Source organism: Acomys russatus, chromosome 21, assembly GCF_903995435.1.
Source record: "Acomys russatus chromosome 21, mAcoRus1.1, whole genome shotgun sequence".
Lineage (NCBI taxonomy): Eukaryota > Metazoa > Chordata > Mammalia > Rodentia > Muridae > Acomys > Acomys russatus.
In genome coordinates, this window is record NC_067157.1 from 18,299,164 (window position 1) to 18,322,837 (window position 23,674).

A 23,674-nucleotide genomic window follows, 5' to 3' on the forward strand; every position below is an offset into this window, starting at 1 on the left:
TTGTATGTAATGTAGGCGAAAGGCCTACAGAGCTCTTGCCTCCTGGTTGGCTGAGGTCAGCTTGTCTTCCAGAACTTGCTTTACGTTTTCTAGCTCTAGCTGAAGCTGATTTTTATCCTCTTCCAGACTCAGTTTCTCCTTCTTGAATTGTTCCTCCAGTTCCTTAGAAAGAGAAAAAAAATTAATTAGTAAGACTGGAGTACTATATTCCTGAAGGTTCTGATAAAGATTCTGTTAATATTTTACTTTGCAAATCATCTCTCCCTGTAGATAAAATCACAGTCACGTGTGACTCCATTTAATACTCAATGGGGTCAATGAAATAACTCTGATGAAGCCATTAGACAATGCTCCTAATCATGAGAGTGCGTGACTGGCTAAGCTGTTGCCGACAACCAGAAAAGCACAACATAAATGATAATTTGGCATGACAAAGCAAACATTCCAATTCACTCGAATCCTCCATTCTTTTATATGTTTTCATATGAAAATTCCTATAATATTTCTGGAATTCACTGTTCAATCGTGGGATGTGGTTGAGGTTTAACAAGAAAAAAATGAAGGGACTTTGAGTGGAAAATCAGTTAAGCCGATACTTGCTAAGAATGTAACCTGTTTTCCAGGCATGCTGCTTAACGCCTGAGCCTCATCAGCAATAAGATGTGATATGGAGTCCTGTCTTAAGAACCCACACTACCAAGTAGGAAGCTGTTTCCTCACCAAAATTAAGTTGAGTATACAGAGAGAATAGGGGATTCTCCAAGTAGAGAACTGATACATTTAGAGGGAAACTTTAGAGAGAAAGTAAACTGATGACATGACCACTCTACGGTATGGTTAAGAGCAGGGCTTTTATATTAGATCTAAGAGAGAGAACGGCCAGAGACATCTGGAAAAGTCCAGGGCAAAGAGAAAGAAGTAGGCGGAACATGGCCAGCTGACTGGACATGGCCAGGGCTATCCGGAAGAGAGGGGAGAAGAGCAGGTGATGGAGAATACAGAAAACACAGTGAGAGAAACAGGAACGGAGCTCGGAGAAGGAAAACAAAGCAAGGCCAGCAGGATTTCAGGGAGAATGAGTAGCTGGGTAGAAGGAGTCCCACGAGCTGGAGGGAGTTTAGGGTCAGGCTAGGGTGGACTTTAAATGGGATACAGGGTTTTGTAACACTGTGGGAGTCTGGAGGCCAGCAGGAGCCTTGATGTGGTGACAGGTGCCACTGGTAGCCACCTATGTCCCTCTGCCAAGGGTAAGGGAAGTGATCCCCTTTGGCTGAGGGGAACCAGTTTCCCAAGTTCCTGAGGAATGCTGGCTTTTACCCAATTTTCGGGGATCCTCCTTGGAGCCAGGTGGAGCTAATTTCTGGGTATATGAACGGCCTTTTGGAGTCCGGAGAATTGCAGTTTCCTTTGGACTTGACACTAAGTATGGATATGAAAAGCATGCCAGTTGTACTGGCTGGTTTTGCGTGTCAACTTGACACATGCTAGAAGTCATCAAAGAGGAAGAAGCCTCAGTTGAGGAAATGCCTCCATGAGACCCAGCTGTAAGGCGTTTTCTCAATTAGTGATCAATTGGGGAGGGCCTAGCCTATTGTGGGTGGTGCCATTCCTGGGCTGGTGGTCCTGGGTTCTATAGGAAAGCAGGCTGAATAAGCCAGGGGAAGCAGGCCAGTAAGCAACACCGCGCACCCCCCCCCCCCATGGCCTCTGCATCAGCTCCTGGCCCCAGGTTCCAGCCGTGAGTTCCTGGCCTGATTTCTTCCAATGATGGACTGAGATCTGGAAGTGGAAACTGAATAAACCCTTTCCTCCACAACTTGCTTTTTGGTCAGGGTGTTTTGTCGAAGCAATAGAAACTCTGACCAAGACACCAGTTAAAAACAATGGAGGAGTAGAAGGGAACTGAGCATTCTAGGCAGAGGAAAAGGAATGTGTAAACAGAATGGAAGTCCATATCCACACACAGCTTGGTAAGAGCACTGTGTCTACGGCATACGGTGAGGCAAGCTGTGTTAGGGACCTCCATGACGAAGTGCGGCTGCATGCTATTCTAGGAGCACCCATAGGCCTTGATGTACAACCGACACACGGCTATGGCTTATTATGGTGAAAATATTTAAATTATAATCTATAGAGGGAAAGGCACACTGAGGAGTCCACGGGGAACAGGCACTGGCTTCCAAGGGCCCTCCAAACTGTGTCAACAGTATGAAATAAAGTCTTTAGGAAGGCTGCGGAAAACCTCGGGGCCCAGGAGCTTTTCTCTAGGGCCTGGTCACAGGTGTTTCCTCTTCCAAAGTTTCAGGGGAGAGCAGGTGGTCTGCACTGTCGCGCTGTTGGCACGTGCAGTTTAAGCAGGTGAGACTTTCATCTTGGGGGAAGATGAAACCCCTTCTGAAACCCCAGTGCCTAGGAGCCAGACAAAGGCCAATCAGTCTGAGGCGAGCCGTCTGGGGAGCTGTTTCTGCACAGGTTGTCCCCGTACACAGATGATGAATCCCTACAGTTACAGGAAATATGATCATTTGTGGTAAATAAGGAGCAGAGAGGTCGTATTAGCTACTTAATTTTTTTTCACTTTCATAAACAATTTGTCACTAGGCCCCTAAAGATAATTTTTATCTTTTTTTTCTTTTATTGAAAATACATTTTTTTTTCTCCTGGTTACGTTTTCCATTCTCTCTCTTCCTCCCAGTTCTCCCGACAGCTTCTCCCATTTAGAGATACTCCCTTTCTTTCTCTCATTAGAAAAAAAATCCAGACTTCTAAGGGATAACAATAAAACATGATGTGATAAGGCCACAGCTAACAGGTCATAATTGGACGAGAAAACACAACAGAAGGAAAGGAGCCCAAGAGAAGGCATAAGAAACCCAGACTCGCTATGGGCGCACTCAGGAAGCCTGTAAAAAACAAAACAAAACAAAAAACAAAAAACAAAAAACAAAAAAAGCTAAACTGGAAGCCGGTAATTTATAGCAGAGGTCCTGGGCCAGGCCCTGCCTCACTTGCTGTGAGTTTGTATGTGTGCGCTGATCTTGTTAATCCAGAGGGCCTTGGTTTCTCAGTGTCCTCCGTCCCAACTGGTTCTTACACTCTTTCTGCCCTCTCTTCTGAAGGGTTCCCTAAGCCCTGAGCGGAGGGATCTGATGGAGACTTCCCCACTTAAAGCTGAGAATCCCAAGGTTTCTCAGTCTGCACAATGTCTGGCTGTGGGTCTCCATATTTGATTCCGTCTGCTGCAGGAGGAAGCTTCTTGGATGCTGACTGAACAGGCCACTGATCTGTTTCCCCTAAATGCTCTTAAAAAATACTTTGACTCTGGAGAAAGAGTATTCTAGAAGAAAGCTGGTTTTAGCTTAGGTACTTAGCATGTTAAGTGGGCAGCAACAAGGGAAGGGGGCAGCAGGTACAAACAAGCTATTTTGGTAAATGGCACCGAGAAGGCAGCGCAGGGAGCTCTGTGGCAAATCCCTCCAAATAGAAACACTCTCCCCAGGAGCTCAAGAGCCTCAGGAGGTAAGTAAAATGTCACAGGTGTGGTGAAGGGAAAACTTGCTGGATTCTCAAAGGCTGGTCCCCAGCTTCATAAAAGGAGAAAACAATGGTGGGGAAGAAGCTCTGGCCAGCCCAGCTGCAGCCAGTCTCTCAGACCCGGGCAGCTGCCTGCACCCTTGCACAGCGCTCCAGCTGCAGCTTTCATGAGCTGTCTGTCACCCATGTAGGCATGAGGATTTTTGTAGATGCAGGGGCTTTTGAGCCACTCCTGGTCCTTGTAAGTAACCCCTCATCCAGGCCCCTGCTGGGAACCCCAAGCAACACTCATTATGTCCTCACTTGGGAGGCTGGTATAACTGTTCCTTTGGTCCCTTAGAGGCTCTTTCTGGGAGTGAGTAGGTGTGTGTATTGCTTCTTCAAGGGAAAGTCCAACACAACACAGAGCTTCTGAATGTGTTCACATACCGAAAAGTCCATGTCCTCTTTCTTACGGCAAACATGTTCGAGAGAACAGTAAGTGGGGGCTGGAGAGGTGGCTCAGCAGTAAAGAGTCCTGACTGCTCAGCACATACATAGTGGCTCACAAAGCCTCTGTAATTCCAGTTTCAGGGGATCCAATATTTTCCTTTGGCTTCCATGGTCATGGCATACATGTGATGCAAAACACTCACACATAAAATAAAAATAAACACATCTAAGTTGGTTTTTTTTTTTTTTTAAAGAACTGTTAAGTGGGCTATAGGAGGTTTGCAGGTAGCTCAAAAATTAGAAGTTAATGGGTGAAGAAAATGACTACAAGTAATGAGGAAAAGATAAACAAGGGCTTGCTTAAATAACATCTACAACAAAACACCATCAATCAAAAATGAATGTATAAGTGAAAATTATAACTATAGCTAGCGAAGCAGCAGTGTGCACTCTGTGCATTGTGCACCAGTGTGTAATCCTGAGCAGGACATGGCCGCTGCATTACACAGGCACAGGACACGGCTGCTGCATTACACAGGCACAGGACACGGCCGCTGCATTACACAGGCACAGGACATGGCCGCTGCATTACACAGGCACAGGACATGGCCGCTGCATTACACAGGCACAGGGCATGGCCTCTGCATTACACAGGCACAGGACATGGCCTCTGCATTACACAGGCACAGGACATGGCCGCTGCATTACACAGGCACAGGACATGGCCTCTGCATTACACAGGCACAGGACATGGCCGCTGCATTACACAGGCACAGGACATGGCCTCTGCATTACACAGGCACAGGACATGGCCTCTGCATTACACAGGCACAGGACTGCACAAGGAGGGGACAGGTGAGCTGGCATGGCGAAAATGGCAATCAGTCTTGAGAAAGAGTGTCACTAATTTTTGCCTCTGCCTAGGCGAACACATAATAGCTCAGAAAGAAGTAACATTCTAACAGTGCTTACTTAAATTTTGAATATTTACATCTCAGAATGTTTTCCCAGTACTTGTACAACAAAATGAAGGGATATTATGGCAGAAAAAAACCTAATTTTACATTCTATCTATTCCACGTAAAAATAAGGTTTGTGACACTAATCTCAAGTCACAAGGATCAAGGACTATATCGCAGAAAAATCACTTGCAAACTGTAAAATGCTGCTATATAAAACATTTGAGCTTGTACTAATAAACCGCACACAAGGCTATTTAAATGCCTTATGGTTTGACAGACCTGAGACCCACATCTGACCAAGCCTTACAAACTGCATGAGACTGACAACATCCCCTCATCAGTAAACAGGTACATCAACTAATCAAGTGTCAGAAGGATAATGTGGAAAAACTATGTTTAAAGCACAAGCACACTCTGTGGGACATGATGGCAAACACTAGCGACATTATTGATCACCACAGCTAGGACATGCCTGAGAACTCAACTCCTGTCCTCATTTGATCCTTACAGGAACACTGTCTCACAACTTCGTCTGTCAGAGAAGGTGCCAGACGCACAGCTTAGGGTCCACGCCACCACAGCTGAGAAGCAAAGTGTAAAGGCCCAGGTGCCAGACAATTTGCATTTTCTCCTGTGTAACACTGGTTGTCATGTAGTTATATAAAGTGATTATTTAAGGAAGTTAGGAATGAACACACACACACACACACACACACACGCGCAGCAGCACACACACACACAAGCGAATAATGTTCCCCAGGAAGGAAGCTATCCATTAGAAATGTGTGCGTTGGTGAGTTAAGGCTTCCTAAGGGGAGTTACCTCCTGGTGAAAGGCCCCAGATCTAAGAGTGTTTCTGTAATGGTTGGTATGACATAGTCTGCCTTAATAAACCGCACCTCCATCAGGCCTTAATGCAAGCCAAGGGTGGAGGCTAGGGGGATAACAAAGGCTCAAGATCAGGCTGGGCTACAGACTGAGGCCATGTCTTGAGGGGAGGACAGGGAAGAACTTTCACTTTTATGGACATCACTACAGACACCATGATTTCAAATAAGATGAGAAGGCAGCAGCCATGAAACTCAGGCAATTGCTCTTCCACAGCACACCAACACTCGGCTCGCCAGCTCGCACTGCAGGGGAGAATCAAGTTTCCACTCACCGTTTGCAGCTTTTTCTTATCTCTGCTGGCACTGCTGTGGGCAGCCTCTATCGCCATGTGGTGCTTCCATGCTAATTCCTCGAGAGTCTTACAGTGGGCCTCGTTTAATTGGGCCACCTCTCCTTCCAATCTGTTTTGCAGGTTTTTAAGCTCCATTTCATAATATTCTTGCTGAGTTCTCTTTGCTTCATTTACTTTCTTGAAGGAAAACAAATAAAGATTAAGAACTGGCAACTGCATTTTCCACTGGTGCTAGCCATGCCTGAACACCGTAGACATGTGTAAACTGGAATGAGCTAATTACTTTGGGAGCTAGACTTTGAAACCTTACAATTGGTGTTCTCAGAGGGTAACAAGGTGGCTGAGGCAGCAGAAAATAGTTTACATCAAGAAAGAAAAGAAACTATTGCTGTATTAGAACTAAATGTGGGTTGGTACAATGGCAAAGTAACAAATAAAGGTTTTGTTTTGTTTTGTTTTGTTTTGTTTGCAGTACATCAAATAGCTTACCCAATAACTACTCAAATAATATTCAGTACAACTCGGGTGTCAACTATGTCCCTTTTCACCAATCACAGTCTAGTGATGAAAGGAAATAAAAAGACAATACAGTTTTACAAGTTCTACCAAAGGGTTTCTATTGTATGTTACTAGACAATACAGGAAAGGGGAGCAACCTGGGTGGGTAGAAATCTCTGTCTCTGTGCATGTGTATGAGACAGAGAGAAACACACACAAAAGGCAGACAGACAGACACAGAGGCAGAGAGAGAGAGAGAGAGAGAGAGAGAGAGAGAGAGAGAGAGAGAGAGAGAGAGAGACAGCGACAGAAACAGACACAGAGAGACAGGGAGAGACAGAGACAGAAACAGACAGACAGAAAGACAGAGACAGAAAGAGAGAGTCAGAGAGAGAAAATAAATCGATTCAATTTGAGAAAAGAAAACACAGAGCTGGCAATGACACGTTCTCTCATTTACTTTTCACAAGCCTAGATGGCATCCAGAGAAGTCTTATCTATGTCTTATGTTCATAACCACTTCCATTGCCTTTCAGCATCTTGAAAGATTAATGAGTAGTTAATCATGAGGCAAAGATGCAGGCAGAAAGAAAGAAAGCCTAATAGATGCAATGTACACAAGTTACCTATAATTCATTCTCTCTCTCTCTCTTTCTCTCTCTCTCTCTCTCTCTCTCTCTCTCTCTCTCTCTCTCTCTCTCCTGGGAATACTAAGTAAGGAGTTATGGGTCTCAGAAACAAGCAGGGATCAAGTAATGAAATGTCATCTTTATACTAAAAACTTAGAGATGTGTACATACGTATATGCATAAGTCACCTTTTCAATAGGCTAAGGAAAGCAGCTAGAAGGTTGTCATCGTCATCCAGACAAGCAATGACACCTACTTAAACGTATGGTCTGTGAATAAGTATAGAGAAAGGATGACGGAATAAAAACATATGAGGAGAATAGAGCCAACAGAACTAACAGATAAGGAGGTTGGAAAAAAGAAACCAAGGATAACTCCTGCCACTAGATCCAGTGATGGATACAGTAAACAGAGTTTTATGGGGAGGAAGGTTCTGTTCATATTTAAATGACATGTCTATCAAAACCATAAATAGAGACATTGAATAGAAAGTTCAATCTATAAGACTTAGGGAAAAAGATCTGGCTGTTAATGACAGATTTTTCAACCTACAGTAAACACATGGCACTTGTTACTGGAATAGATGAGTGTGTGGAATAAAAGAAAACCCTGGGCATATCTTGCCAGGAAGGCCATTACTGTAGCTTGCAGGGTTCACAGCTGGGTAACAGTATGGGTGACTTTTCTCCCCTGCTAGCAAGCACAGCACATCCTGGCACTATGAAAGCCAGCCAGCAGGGATGAGAGACATCCTAGCGAATGCCAGCTTGATCTCTCCATGTCCTAGGACTCAAGCGTGTGGTGTCTTGAGCAGCGGGGTCATACCAACAAGTTCAGGACCATAACATAGAGCAACAGTGATGGTGTCAGGGATGATTGGGGAGTCACCAGTTGCGTTCTGATCGGATTTAAGACCTCTTCTACAAGACAGAACTCGTGTGGTAGTGTGATCTGAGCCAGAACCTGCGGCCAGGTGGGCCATAGGTCTTAGGGGGAAACTATTCTACTGTTCAATTAACACTGTATTAAGCTGTCTCCCAAATACTTACACCTGTGGGTTACTACGGCTCTCAATTCTTAGCTGCAAAGCTGCTTTTTGCAATAGACGGGATTACTATAGAGAATCACATCTGGTCAGCGTGCAGAGATACGAGCCTGTGGGGTGTTCAACCCTTCATGGGACATCTGCACCAAGCTGCCTACCCCCAAATCTCAGGAACCCTCTCAGAAGAAGAGTCAGAAAAATCACAAGAGCCAGGAGTGGAGCGGTGCTTGGAAACAAGTGTTTTCTGGCCACTAAAGGACCCCTGAAAAACAGGAACTCACAGGGGCTAGGGCAGGTGCCCGAGGCCTGCACAAGACTAAGCCAGCCAGTGTCTCAGCATGCGTGGGGAAGGGACTCACAAAAACCCACTTCTGGCTGAAGAGCTACTGACAACTGATGGCTTCTAGGGTAAAAAGAGACAGTTTTCTTAGGATTTAGTCCTTAATAGGCAGCTCAACTTCCACTGGATGGGCCGGCACCCATATACACACTGGAAGCGGTAAGTGGACTCAGAGGGGGGTTTAGGAGCTGCTGAATTTGGGGGGAAGACGTGGTAGAGGTATGGGACGAGTTGAGAGGGGAAAGAGTTGATCAAAGCACATTATAAAACATTCCCGTGTGAAATTCTCAAACAATAAATGTTTTTATTGCTAGGAAAGTCAATGGAAATGTACTAAAACGTGAAGGTCGAAGAAGTAGAGGGGAAGTGAGAGACTGCGGAAGACCACTGTTAAGTGTGGGGGGAGTGGAAGACCACTGTTAAGTGTAGGGGGAGTGGAAGACCACTGTTAAGTAGGGGGTAGCAGAAGACCACTGTTAAGTGTGGGGAGAGTGGAAGACCACTGTTAAGTGTGGGGGGAGCAGAAGACCACTGTTAATTGTGGGGGGAGTAGAAGACCACTGTTAAGTGTGGGGAGAGCAGAAGACCACTGTTAAGTAGGGGGGGAACGGAAGACCACTGTTATGTGTGGGGGGAGTGGAAGACCACTGTTAAGTGTGGGGGGAGCAGAAGACCACTGTTAAGTGGGGGAGGGAGCGGAAGACCACTGTTAAGTGTAGAGGGAGCAGAAGACCACTGTTAAGTGGGGGGGGGGAGCGGAAGACCACTGTTTGTGGGGAGAGTGGAAGACCACTGTTAAGTGTGGGGGGAGTGGAAGACCACTGTTAAGTGTGGGGGGAGTGGAAGACCACTGTTAAGTGTGGGGGGAGCAGAAGACCACTGTTAAGTGTGGGGGGAGCGGAAGACCACTGTTAAGTGTGGGGGGAGTGGAAGACCACTGTTAAGTGTGGGGGGAGCAGAAGACCACTGTTAAGTGTGGGGGGAGTGGAAGACCACTGTTAAGTGTGGGGGGAGCGGAAGACCACTGTTAAGTGTGGGGGGGGGAGGTACAAACAGTACAGTGTAGGAGGCACCGAGTTCAGGGACAACTTCAGAATGGGGAACTGAGGCAAACGCAGATTCTATGGCATGGTGTAAGAGAAGGCAGTACCAAGTTAAAGGGCGAACAGGTGGGCACAGGGCAATGACGGATACTTCTAAATATATTCAAATATTGAAAGGGCAAGGGAGAGGGTTAGCCAGACTCGTGTTTGTTCTGTGGGAGAGACTACACATGGCTTTCTATGAAACCGTCCGTAAATGACCCGCAGCTGCTGATCTGGAAAATCACAGCGCTGCTGCCAGAATTTTCACAACTTGATTATTTGTCTTCTTCTTTTTCCTTTTGTAAAAATGTCCCGGGATCTAGACATCAGGCTCAAGGCCTGTAGTCTTAGCTCCTTGGGGAGGCTGATGTGAAGGGTTGCAAGTTTAGGACCAGCTGTAGCTGAGGCTTAGAGAGACCTGTCTCACAAAGAGTGAGAGAGCCTTGGGACAGCATCCAGTGAAGGGCACTTCCCCAGTGCTCAGAAGGCCCTGCGTTGCATTCCCAGTTCAAAAAAGGGGGGGGGGGGGAGAACCAGAAAGGTAAGAAGGAAGGGTGGGGAGAAAATTTTCCTAGGAGTATACGCAATAACATATTTCATTTATTTAAGCAGCACGTTTACAGCAGGGCGTGGTGGCGCACGCCTGTAATCTCAGCACTCAGTGAGGCAGAGACAGGCGGACCTCTCTGAGTTCAAGACCAGCCTGGTCTACAAGTGAGTCCAGGACAGCCAAGGCTTCACAGAGAAACCCTGTCGCAGAAAAAAAAAGTTATGTTTAATGTGATACATAATAAAGTACAAAACCCACTGCAATAAGGGTCAAGTCAACCTCTGACTTGAAATAAATTGAATGCTTAGATTTTTATTACCTAAATATTTGGAATGCAGATACAAAATTACAGCGCCTCCCTTTAAACCTAATTTTCCCAAAAACAAACAAACAAGAACTAGGCTAAGCAACGAATGGCTGCCATGCAGCAGGGCCCGGGGCCTGAGGTCCCCTGGCTGTCCCCTGGTGCCCAGCAAGGCCTGGGGCCTGAGGTCCCCTGGCTGTCCTCCTGGTGCCCAGCAGGGCCCGGGGCCTGAGGTCCCCTGGCTGTCCCTTGGTGCCCAGCTCGATACCTTCTCCAGCTCCAGCAGCTGTGCCCTCTGTTCTTCGTCCAGACTCTGCGTTCTGCTTTGCAAGAAGGCTCTTTCCTCTTCAAGCTGACATAATCGCTCGTTGGCTCTGGATTTTTCTGATTCTAAATCTTTAATTGTAACTTCCTGGGTCATCTGAGTTGCTTGAAGCATTCCAATATGACCTAGAAACCACCCCCCACAAAGAAAAGCTCCTTAATTTCTAAGCCTGTTGATGAGAGTGTGCCTCTAATGATGCAACTGTACTTCAGATGCCTGAGTGGTCCACGGCTTTCTCTTTGGCTTCCTCGCTGCACAAAGGGAAGTAGTCATCATGGGAATGTCTTACTCAATACAATCCTTTAAAATAGAAAGTCCATTTTTATACCACTGATGTTCCCTGTACCATCTTAATGGTTTTTAAAAAGGAGAAGCTGCAAGGTAAATACATTGAAGTAGGAACAACTTCTCAGTAGCTCATGGAAAAGCAAGTCCCCTGGGAGTAATTGAGGAAAGACAGGATGCACTGACTAACACACAAAATGAAAACGAGCCATTTATTCTTTCCTATTCTCTGCCCCCATCCCCGAGTCTGTCTGTCTCTGTCTGTCTGTCTGTCTGTCTGTCTGTCTGTCTGTCTGTCTCTCTCTCTCTCTCTCTCTCTCTCTCTGGAAGTATTTGTCTGCAGGGAACAAAGGTGGCAGACAGCAGGTGAGTTTCAGTTCCATTTGTTTTAGATAAAAACTAGATTGAAAGACAGAGGACCGCAAGCTTTGAAAAAAATAAAATAAGCAGGCTGTGGTGGCACACATTTAATTCTAGCACTCGGGAGACAGAGGCAGGTGGATCACTGTGAGTTCCAGGCCAGCCTGGTCTACCAAGTGAGTCCAGAACAGCCAAGGCTACACAGAGAAACCCTGTCTCAAAAAACAAAGAAAGAAACACAAACAAATAAAAAGAAAATAAATGACAGCAAAAATGGTTGAGAGGTACTGGAAGGAGAGTTGGGCTAGGTATGACCAAGATATACTGTTTACATATTTACTATGAAAGAATAAATAGAAGATTTTTTAAAAATGGGTGAGGGGAAGGTACAGGTAAAGGAAGGGTGTGGAACAGGTTTTTATAGAAAGCATCATTTAAGACAGAGATTTTCAAAGAACTTTGGATGAAGCCTCAGACTCACTGGGAACTCTAGTCAAAAACAGCCTACTGCTGCCCAGTGCGTGGGAAAGCCTAAGGGCCGGCTCAGCCTCTGTGGGCTCAGAAACTGCCTGGATGACTCTGATGCATGCTGGAGATCATTAAAAATGACTATTTCATGGGCAAGAAAATTGACCAGTGAGGCAATCAAAATGAAAGGTGGTCCTGAGACAGCTTCACTGGACACACTATCCACTTAGACAAAAAGCAACGACTTCACCTTGGGTCAGCATCTTTCTACTAAGGAATATGAAACGAAGAAGAATTAGACATCAGATGGGTGACTCAGCTGTCCTGTGGGAACTCACCTTGTTCCTTCCATACAAATTCTTCCACAGACAGACAGACGGATGTAGGGAGGATAGAAAAGAATAAATGTCTTATTTGCATATGTCAGGAGTGTATTCTATAAAATATACTCCTGAGGCTAGAAAGAAAGCCAGGAGACAAGATGGGAATGAAAAGGAGTTACTTGGTCCCAAGCTTACTGAAACTCAAACATCCCAGCGCAATTAACATCTTGTGGCAACTGCTCACAGAGAGACAATGCTTCTTTTACATAAGGATATTCCCACATAAGAACGTAAAAGCAGCAACAAACCATTAAGGCCTGAGCATATTTAGCTTTGAACTTGGTTTTCTCTGCGTTTCCCAGATACTTTCTGAGACTCTCACAAACTAGGCTACTTTCTCCTTGGCAGGAGATGTTTCCTATGATTTTGGGATGTTACTCTGGATAAAATCCTAGCTTGGGACACCCCCAGGAACTCCATTTCCACCTCAAATTCCTTGACAGCTCTAAAGATGACAGCTGAAAACCCACCAACATTGTAAACATAGCTACTGCAAAGCCAGCAAAACGCCCGTCTCCTTGGAGAAGCACACACCACACATTGGTGCATCTTATTTGTTCAGTAATCCCCCCTTTTCTGTAGACCCTGGGTTTAAATCTACGTTAAAAATCCCTTCGGAAAAATAATTCTGCTTCAAACTGGGTCATCCTTTCAGCAGTGAAGTCAAAGACCTGGCTTAACCTTGGTGGTCAAGGTAGACACTGCTATCAGGGGAAGGGGCAATGCCCCACAACTGTTGACAGTCTCATCATTTCATTGTTATAATTACCCAGGAAGATATTAGAGACATTTTTAAAAAAATTTTAAAAGTCTAAATAATCTCAAAATATTAGGAGGAATGGTAAATATTACATTTGAACAACTTTCAAACTATTCAGATATTGTTTTGAATGAACAGTGAAGTGCTGGCTTTGGCAGAGGCCCACGTCAAGCTATGGGTAGACATACTAGCTTTGAGGACAAGATCTGAAGCTTGCTGTTGCAAACGTTCCCGGGCAGCTGCCAGCTCACTTTCTACTTCCTTGTGCTTGCTCAGCAAGGCCATTTCACCCTCCTTGGCATCATCAAGCTGTTTCTGAAGAACCTAAGAAAGATCACATAGCCATAGTCAAAATGCAAGTGTGACACCAGGCTAAATAATTTATTTAAATTACAAGCATCACTGTTCTCTTACCAGAAAGTTCTGTGTAACTAGGACTCCTTAGTTTTAAATCAGTAAGAGGAGATAACACAACCTGACATTTTAACTCAAAAGACACAGTTAGGGAAGTGTGTTTCTACCCTGCCCAATGCATTCTAATGCCCCGCAGACACTAACACACCAGGAAGCCTTCTCTGCCAGTACAACAAAACATGTCATCTTGGCATCTTTTCTACACATGGACTATCTCTTATTAAATTTCACTTTTCAAAGCAATACTTTCCTTGTTCAGTGTCTAATACCAAATAATGAGGCAGACCATCCTTAATGGAGAGAAAAAAGAAAGCATAATTATTCCCTAAGGTCAATATTTTAAACTCTCTCAAGCCATTTGTGAAAATACTAGTAACCTGATTAAATGAAGTCTATTCATAGAATCAACAAGGTTTTAAACTTACCTTTCTGGGCACTTGATATCTGAACTTCTAACTGAAAAAAGGTAATAAAAATTACCCTTTCTACTTTTTTCCCTCAAAAGGAAATGAAACAAATGGAAAAGGGCTTAAGGCGGTATGAACATAAGCAGTTGACCCTAAAGCCATCAGGCTGCTGTTCTCCAAATCAACAAATTAATACATAAGGGAAAGCGGGTAAGGCTGAGCAGTGGCTTGGCAGTGAAGAGTGCTGCTCTTTCAGAGAGCTCCAGTTCAGTTCCCAAGCACCCCAAAACAGGTACATGTAGATAAAGCACCCATGCACAGGAAAGAAAATAAATAAATCCAGAATAAAGTTTTTTTTTTTTTTTTTTTTTTTTTTTAATGTGGTTAAGCATCTACAATCAAAAAAAACAAAAACAAAAAACAAAAAAAAACTTCAGAGAGCATGGTGGCCACGTGCAATGCTCAAGCTAGGGCGGCAGAAGCCAGGAAACCCTGGAGCAAGCTGGCTAGCTGCTAGCTGAAGTGGCAAAGTGAAGTCCTCTGGTTCCGACAAAAGACCCTTCCTCAACATAGAAGATGGAGAGCAATCTGAGAAAGCACCCAGTGTAAGCCTCAGGTATCCACGCTCATGTATGCATACATTAACACACATGCTCACAGGCCACACACATGGAAAGCCAGGAAAGAACCAGATGGCCCACATCCACTCACCTGTACATTGGTCTCTGCTGCAGCCAGTGCCATCTGCAGCTTTTGGCATTTGTCAAGAAGACTGCTGGCTTCGTCCTGGACCATCTGCAGCTCAGTCCTCAATTTTCCTATCGTTTTCCGTAAAATGGCTTCTTGTCCTTGGAACTCTTTGCGAAGATCGGCCTCCTTGTCCCTGCTGGCCTGCAGGCTTTCAGCCGTGAAGAGCTGTGACCTTTTCAAATTATCAAGCTCACGCTCATAAAACAACTGAGCTTTGTTCAACTTGCCCTCGTAGTCCTCGATGAGCTTTTTCTTTTCAAGTCTCAGCTCCTCAAGGGTGTTGTTCAAGGCCTCCACCTCCACCCTGTGCAGCTCCTCCGCCTTTTCCTGTCCCCTGTTCACTGAGGCACTGTGGTCCTGCTGTGACTTCAACAGCTCCTGGACTTCCCGTCTGTGAGCGGCTCTCAAGTCTTCCAGGGCCAACCGCTTGTCCTTTTCAAACTGGACCTGGAGCTGCCCAAAGCTCCGCAATCTTTCTTCGAATTTCCTCCGTATCTCTTCGACCTCCCGGGACATGGTGACTATGCGCTGGACGTGCTGGGCCTCGGCACAAAGCTGCGTGTCCTCAACTCTGTGCTTATAGGCTTCGAACTCCGCCAAAGCCTGCTGTTTCATCTTCACGTGGTCTTCTAAAGATGTTTCCAAAACTTGAATCTTTCTCCTGAGGTCTAACTCTTCTGTTACCTTGCTTTTATAGAGCAGTATTTTCTCTCTTGTTTCTGCAAGGATTTGCTGGACTTCTTCTTCGTGAGCGTCTTTGAGGGCCTGAACTGCAGACTCGTGCTCATCATTTTTAGTATTCAAAGCATATATTACCTACATGGTTTTGAAGAAGGGAGAAAATTCATCACATATTCTTTTATAGCTTAAGGTTCATTCTTTCATTTGGGTTGGGTTTTTTCTATGCATATATTATTTTTGATAACTATTAAATACTGAAACATCCGGCAGTTGTTTTTGTGCTTGCAGATTGACTTGTTTTGCAAATTCTACCCTTGCACAAACTGTTATTTTAAAGCATTCAAGATCACTCATTTTTAAAAATGCATATGTATAATTCTAGCTCTCTGGCAGGTAAGGCAGGATTGTAGGTCACTACACACACAGTGAGTTCCAGGCCACCTCGAACAATACAGAAAGTCAGTCTCTCTTTCTCTGTCTCTCTCTGTGTGTATATGTCTCTCTGTCTCTCCCTCTCTTTCTTAAAAAAGCATTCAAAATTAAGAATGATGTATTATAAATGAAGGGAAGAAAGGAACAGCAGAGGCCATTTGGCCAGAGATGACCGTCCTGGGCACAACCCAGGCCAGCGTAGTTGGGGCTACAGATGAGAGCAGGAGGAAAGTCTCGGGTAAGGACCCACCTTGCATTAGGTCCGCATGTCACATCCACATGCATGCAGCTCTAGACACTATGGTTCCCCAGAGCCCTCTCTGTGTATGAAAGGACCTATTTAAATAAAGAAATGTTAGAAAGTCCCCTTTCTAGATTCCTTATAGTTTGCTTTTGTTAAGGGTTTAGAACTATTTTATTGACAACAACTAAAATCTGCTCTGTTCTAAACTAGTAAGTGGATCCGAATTTCTCTTGGACTTTGAGAAACCACTTAGCAACTTAACCCTGGCTCGGGCTGTGCCTCTGCAGTTCCACAGGGCACTCCAGTCTGAGGGAGCCCCAGAACCACAAGGTTCAAAGGATGCAGGTCAGCCCCTTTCCCCAGGACACTCCAAGCGCTGGAGCTCCCAGCGGCATCTGGGATGGATGACAGCATATGGGACTGAATGCTCAGACCTTGAGATCTAACGTCACCTCCAGGTGACAGTGTCAGAATGGAGCTGAACTACAGACACTGGAGAGAGCCACATATATTGTAGTGAGTGGAGGTAACCGAAGCAAACCACCCTGAGTGTGAGACGAAAACACTGGCTTTGTCCTATCGCGAACAGTCATCAAGGTGAATGAGCAGGCTGTGCAGGGTGGCATATGCCACTCATCGTAATAGTCAAAAGCCTACGGCCAAGAAACAGCCATGAACTTAAGGTCAGGCTGGACTACACAATGATACCAGACTAGGCAGGGATACATAGCAATCCTTTGTCAAAAAAGAAAAGAAAGAAAGAATGAAGGAAGGAAGGGAAGGAAGGAGGGAGGGGGAAGGTGAAAGAGAAAATGAACAGGAAAAGAAAAGCCAAAGAGAAGCTCATTGGTCAGGATGCCTAGCGCGAAGTGGATGCAGACTACGGGCCTCAAACTCTCCTAGGGCACTTGTAATGGGAGCCCAGCTTTATCTCACTAAGCACATGGAAGAAAAGAGAAATGAAAGGGACAGACTTCCAAGAGACCCATGTCACACTTTTAGTACTTTGTTCCAAGAGATGATCTTAAAAGCGACTACCCGGTTGAAAAGATAAAGCAGGAGAGGGATGCAGTACGTCAGTGTCCCTTCTCAATGATCTACAGAAATACTCTTCTTTCAAACAATCAATCTCCAGTCAGCCTTTGATGAGTGATGTCACATCCCAAATCCTTTAACACCTCCTCCTCACACACCATAGGTGAAAGGCCACGCTCTCAATAATATCCAGCCTGCCCATCCTTTGCCACCACCATCTCCTGAAACTCAGTAAGTGCTTGTCTAACTGGAGGAGGCGCCATAACAAGGCTGGAAAGACACAGGAGGCTGTCGGCCTGGAAAAGAAGCCAGAGACAGAAAAGCATCGCAACATTCAAAATGGTAGAGAGTACGAGGGATATCAAAGTGAAGGTTGGAATTAAAACAATGAATTGGAAAGAATAAGATTTAAGTTATCAAAACACAAGAAATAGCAGAAAAACATTACAGTAGTAAGCATTATTTCAGTTTAAACTCTGATGCAGAGGCCAGCAAGCAACAACTGGGGACCAAATATGGCTGTTGCTTGCCTCTGCAAATATCTGAGTATGGTACAGCTAAGACCATTTGTTCAAGTGACGCTATCCCACCAAGACAGCGGAGCTGAGAATGACTGGAAAAGAGCATCATGAAATCCCAGTCTGCTCTATCCATAGGCAAGCCGTCTTAGTAAAAACTGGTAATGATAACCACAGCAAAAGGATTGAAATTCGGTCGGCTTTTTTAGTCTTTCATATTTTCTTCCTACTAAATCTCATGTAGTGATAAACATAATTGTCCAATTCTGAAGATACACTGCATTAAAAAGTGCGCATCATATTGAATATATCCGTATCTTCCAGGAAAGAAATATTATAATATACTTCTAAAAACTTAAAAAGAACAATAAAAGGGTGCCAAGTGCAACAAAATCAATACCACTCCTAATAAGTTACTGCTTAAAACATGCTATCATTGAGTTATAGTCTGTATAAATTATCTATTATGTTTACTTATTTTATTAGGGGGGAGGGCACATGCCATGGTCAGAGGGCAACTCTGGTGAGCTGGTTCTTTCTTCTGCCATGTGGGACCCACTGGAGCAAACTCAGGTCATGAGGCTCACTTGGCAAGGGCCTCTATCCACGGAGCAATCCCATTAGGCCAAGTTATGGCCATTTTCAGATAAGAATCTCTCTCTCTCTCTCTCTCTCTCTCTCTCTCTCTCTCTCTCTCTCTCTCTCTCTCTCTCTCTCTCTCACACACACACACACACACACACACACACACACGAAGATTCAAGTGCACAGGGGTGAGGAAAGGGGTGGATTCCTGAAATTGACCGGCCAGTCAGCCTAGAGGAATCTATGAGCACTGGGCTCAGTGAAGGACCCTACCAACCGCAACCTTGAGCCTGCATATATGTGCACCTGTCGTTGCAATGGACATATGCCAGCAAACTGTGTGGGCAAAAGGGTGTGTCACACCATATCACACTGTAGTGCCCATAGTGAGATTTTTTTTTTATGTTGTGTTTTTCTCTCTTTTTGTTGTTTTTATTTTTATTTTTTGTTTTCTTTTGGTGGGGAAGTTTTAAGGACAGAAGGCTGATATGGAGGGATGGGGAGATGAGTGAGTGGGATTGGGGTGCATAATGTGAAATTCAAAAAGAATCAATAAAATGTTAACCCACCACCACCATCAACAACAACAACAAAAACCAAAGAGAGGCGGAAGCGTAATCTAGAGAGGAGCTCTCAGTTGTCCCTTCTCTCTAGTGGCCACAGTGATGCTCCGAAGCCTTGTGGGGCCAGCCCTCATGGGCATTCTCGGTCCATTTACCTCTGACTAGTAAAAGGCTCAGCACAGCAGGCAGGAAGTAGACGCTTCTCACCACTGCCCCTCCAGGGTATGGCTTTCTGGCCAGTCTTGAGCTTTTACTTTACACTCATTAGACAAATTCTAGATATAGCTTCACTTTCTCCTCCTGATCAGTGTTAGTACAGAAGGGCTTTACCGTCTGACTAGCAATGAACTGCAAAAGGCACACATAGACTTACAAAGTAATATTCACCAAGGTGTTTGCTTGACTCTTCAGAGGGAGTGTATGGAGTATCTGCAGCTGTGCAGCTGTGTGTGCATGTGTGGTGCATGTGTGTGCATGTGTGGTGCACTTGCCTGTGTGCATGTGTGGTGCATGTGTGGTGGGGTATGAGTGCGGGGTCAGAGGTTCATGAGAGCTGAGCATAGAACGACATCCACAGTGAGCAGGATGGAACCACACATCAGTTTTGCCCTGGTTGGAAGTTAACTGCCTGCATTTTTTTTTTTTTTTTTACTTCTCTGTCTATTTTCTTTTAAATTAAATTAAATAGAAAAACAAAAGCTGCTTTTCATACATTATGTAATCAAATTAATTCCAGCAACAGACTTGTGCCCAAATGAAATGTTTAGGAGGCAATTAACAAAAAGCGCTCGCTCGGATTTATGTAAGCCAAGGGCATGCTAAAACCTTGACTCTAAAATAATTTGAAAACCTAATTGCTTTGGGAAATAATTACTTTTAAAGATACATTTGTTCTCTGTTTCTAACTACTGTTGGAAAAAAATTCAGAAAATATTAATAAAGGATAACAATGCTTTCTTTTCCTGCATAGTGATGCAGAATGCATTTATTTTTGAACACACACACACACACACACACACACACACACACACACACACACACACAAGTTGTAGAAAGTCTCACAAATCCAGCTGTCATCCAGGATCCCTTCAATGAGATCTGTGGTACCAAACTTTACAAAATAACGAAAAACTTTCTGTGAATGTCTACTGTATGCTCTAAATTTTTATATGAATCCCAGCAAAGAAAAGTGCATGCATTCTTCATCCTAAATAGAACTTTTCAAAGTAAAGCATACACAAAATAATGGCAATTTTAGATAATATGCATTTGTATCAAGTATCACGCTGTGGGGTGCAGAATACAGAACACAGCATGAAGTCTTCAGTAGAAATAACTAGACAAAGACTAAAAGTAATCAGAAAAGGCCTGGAAGGATAAGGCTGGAGAGATGGCTCAGCAGCTAAAAGCATTTGCTGTACTCTGGAGGACCCAGGTTCAGGTCTCAGCACCCGCAGCCTCCAAACATCCTTCACTCTAGTTCCAGAGATATGATGCCCCCTCTAGCTGCCATAGGCACTGCACACACATGGTGCACATACATACATGCAGGCAAACAATCATATATATATATAAACCATTTTTTAAATTAGTAAATCTACAAAAGCCTGAAAGGACACAGGCAGTTGTTGGGAACTGAGGAGAGCTACTTGGGTTAGGGGACAGATAGTGCTAAGCTCTGGGCTTTGTGTAGTCTGATAACTCATCAGACACCGAGACTGCCAGCGAAAGCCAATGATAAAGTTTAAGTCTCTAGGGCTGGAGAGATGGCTCAGAGGTTAAGAGCACTAACTGCTCTTCCAAAGATCTTGAGTTCAATTCCCAGCAACCACGTGGTGGCTCACAACCATCTATAGTGAGATTTGCTGCCCTCTTCTGACTTGCAGGCAAAATACCATAATAAAGAAATAAAATTTTTAAAAGTTTGAGTCTCTAGAGGATAACAGTGTTACAGAAATTTGACTAGGAAAATAGGTAGTAATTTTAAAAGACTTAGAATCTACACACATTTCTTCATTTGTACACACTCAGTGACAGTAGACACTGATTCTTTTTTCTCCATAACATTTTTATTGATTTTCTGGGATTTTACATCATGTACCCCAATCACAATATCTTCTCAGTTCTTCCATGACCTCTCCAAAAGAAGTAAGAAAGAAAGAAAGAAAGAAAGAAAGAAAGAAAGAAAGAAAGAAAGAAAGAAAGAAAGGAAGAACAAAGCAAGTCCACTTATGGTTATCTATATTCTTATGGGAGTGTGGTCAAATTCTCAGTGGCCTGCCCTTTAAATAGAACGGAGTCCTTCTAGACACTAATCCTTTACATTTCCCAGTTTCCCACAGACTTTTCACATTTAAACATTTCTTAAACAAGAGAGCAGTATGCGATTAGTTCTGCATCATAGCCTTCCCCCTGTTCCTAGTACGTAACATAAGGTTGTTCTTAAAAAGTCACCACCACAGTCAGGCATGGTGGTGAAGAGAAAGGAAGATGGAGTTCAAGGGTTTGCCTGGACTACATGAAGGGCTGGGCTGCCCTCAGGAGGGGAGCCTTCACCTAGCACATGCATGCTCCCAGCTTCAACGGCCAGTGCTGACAAAACTCAACTACTGCAGTAAAGCACTACTGTAAAGTGGGGGAAGAGAGAGTGAGCAAAATGTTTTCTGTTGCAAGGAGACTCAGTTGGTTCCCAACTACAAGTGAACTGTAATCTGCCTGACCCGGCTATCAAAAATAAAATAAAAGAGGTCAGCTAGTTTACATTGGGGAGCAGGCTGGGCCATGTCTGAGTCAAGTCCTTACAGAAAGTTAAGATTCCAAGACAGACAGACCAAAGTATGGTTCCACAAACAGGTAGGAGGCAGGTAAGAACTGTACAGGAACCAAAGTAAGTAATAATGGGATGGAGGGTCCTGAGCAATTGCCGTCTTTACCAGGAAGTGTGAACATGTCCAAATGCTGTCAGCCAACTGGCTTTGGCTTCACTCCGCGAGGGATCATGGGAGATATTCCCAGCTCTTTTGAGTCCAGGGGTAGAGGACAGACTGGCAGACCAGGAGCCTTCTAGTTCCAACCTCTGAGAGACAGGAACCTGCTGCTCAAGGCCAAGACTTAAGGGCCATGAGACAGGGGTCTTTCTTCACCCACAATTGATGTTTACCATAGTAGAAGCTAACCTGCTAACATGAAGAAAAGGTAGCAGCAGAGTCACAGCAACGGAGGTGATGATAGACCCTGTCATAGTGGTGGCATCAGAAACAGGGGACTTGACAACCCCTACCAGGAAAAGAAAGGATGGGATCCAACCAGGAAGGCCCCAGCCTGTAACTTGGTGTACATAAGCAGGGTGCCTGGTCTTAGGATCTACTTTTTATAGATAGAAATAAATTTTGTTCTATTTTCCTATTGCTTTTTGTTTGTCTGTTGTTTTCTTTTGGGGTGGCGGGGACATGGTCATACTTTGCAGTCCAGGGCCTGAAATGTGGCTTACTGCTCTGAGCTTTTACCATGAGTGGCCCCAGAACTTGGAAGCTCCCAACTGCAATACTTCAGCTTCGAGTGTCAGGCAGTACCTGTTTATGTTAGAAGTTCTTCAACAGGGTTTGGAGGCTGGGACCCTCAGTCCTACAGAGACAAATTGTTACAAGTCCTGGGTGGCTACGGTCCTGGTTCTTAGGTCTGAGATGCCGTGACCCTCAGCGCCCCACGTTGGCTAGTGTTAGAGCTCTGACATCTATGACCTTTGACCTTGAGGCCTCAGAGATCCTTGAAGTTCTTCTAACAGCAAGGGCTCATAGCCACTCATCGTCAGCTTTTCCACCTTCCTCTCCATCAGCGTTCTGCCTTTTCTTCCTAGATACTCTCTGTAACTCTTCAGCTGGTTCCCTTGTCAATATCAGCACTGCTGCTGCTGCCACCACTGGGACGGCATCCACCGTCACCTCCATTGCTGACTCTGCTGCTATTTCTGCAGTCGTCTCGCCATGTTAGCACGTTAGCTTATATCACCAGGGGTAAGAATCAAAAGTGGGTAAGTAGAGACTCCCCAGAAGAAGCTATTTATTTGGCCTCATGTCACAACATCAGGGGAGCATCAAAAAGAGACTCAAAAAGTGAGCCAAACAGCCCGCTTACATCTGCATCCAGAAAGGGCGTGGCAAGGGGCTTCTACAACAGAGATGTCTTTCATGCAGTGAGGGACTGCTGTGTGCACAGTGCTACTGAAGGTCCTGGAGCAAGGGACATGCTACCCCTCTAGGCTGGATAAAATGGCTACAAGGTAGTCAAGTGTTCACCGCTGGGGGAAAAAATCCAGAGCAGTCTTTTTTCCAAGCTGTGGAACTTCCTGGAGCAAGAGTTTTGTCATGGCAGCAGGCAGTTAAGGCCACTAGGTGGTTTCCTCACTACACCACAGAGTGTTCAGAGCTGCTGGTGGTACTAGCATGAAGGGCATCTGGCTGGCTGGCTGGCTGTTTGACTACAGGGCAAGGTCTGGAGGTTTTGTCACATAAGGAGCTTGGAGGCTGAGTGACATCTCAGTGGGTAGAAAGCACACCACGCAAGTGTCAGAACTGGTGTTCGGCTCTCCAGCCTCCACACACAAAAGCCACATGAACACAGAGAACCCTGTCTCGAAAAACAAAAACAAACACAAAAACAAACAAAAAATCCACATGGGCAGGACAGCTCCACAGAGAATGGATTCCCCCAGGCAAGCTGACCTGCCTGACTAGCCAAGTCAGCAAGCTCCAGCTTCCAGTGAGAGAGCCTGCCTAGGTAAATAAAGTGGAGAGTGAGTGATCAAAGAAGACACCTGCCAACAGCCTCAGCCTCTCCACATCCACACACATGAAAACATGCATGCACACTATGCACACATGAAAACATGCGTACACACTACAT

The 23,674-nt window shown here is 44.8% G+C and overlaps 1 protein-coding gene across 1 annotated transcript in view; it reads right to left on the minus strand.

The window, feature by feature from the left end:
* Fam184a (family with sequence similarity 184 member A) overlaps positions 1-23,674 on the minus strand; it is a 111,556-nt gene that overhangs the window by 51,840 nt on the left and 36,042 nt on the right. Inside the window, exons 2-6 of the mRNA XM_051164232.1 lie at positions 14,676-15,530; positions 13,332-13,467; positions 10,831-11,012; positions 6,091-6,288; positions 40-162 (exon numbers count right to left, since the gene is read on the minus strand). Coding sequence (XP_051020189.1) covers positions 40-162; positions 6,091-6,288; positions 10,831-11,012; positions 13,332-13,467; positions 14,676-15,530 — 1,494 coding nt within the window. The remainder of the gene's footprint in view (positions 1-39; positions 163-6,090; positions 6,289-10,830; positions 11,013-13,331; positions 13,468-14,675; positions 15,531-23,674) is intronic.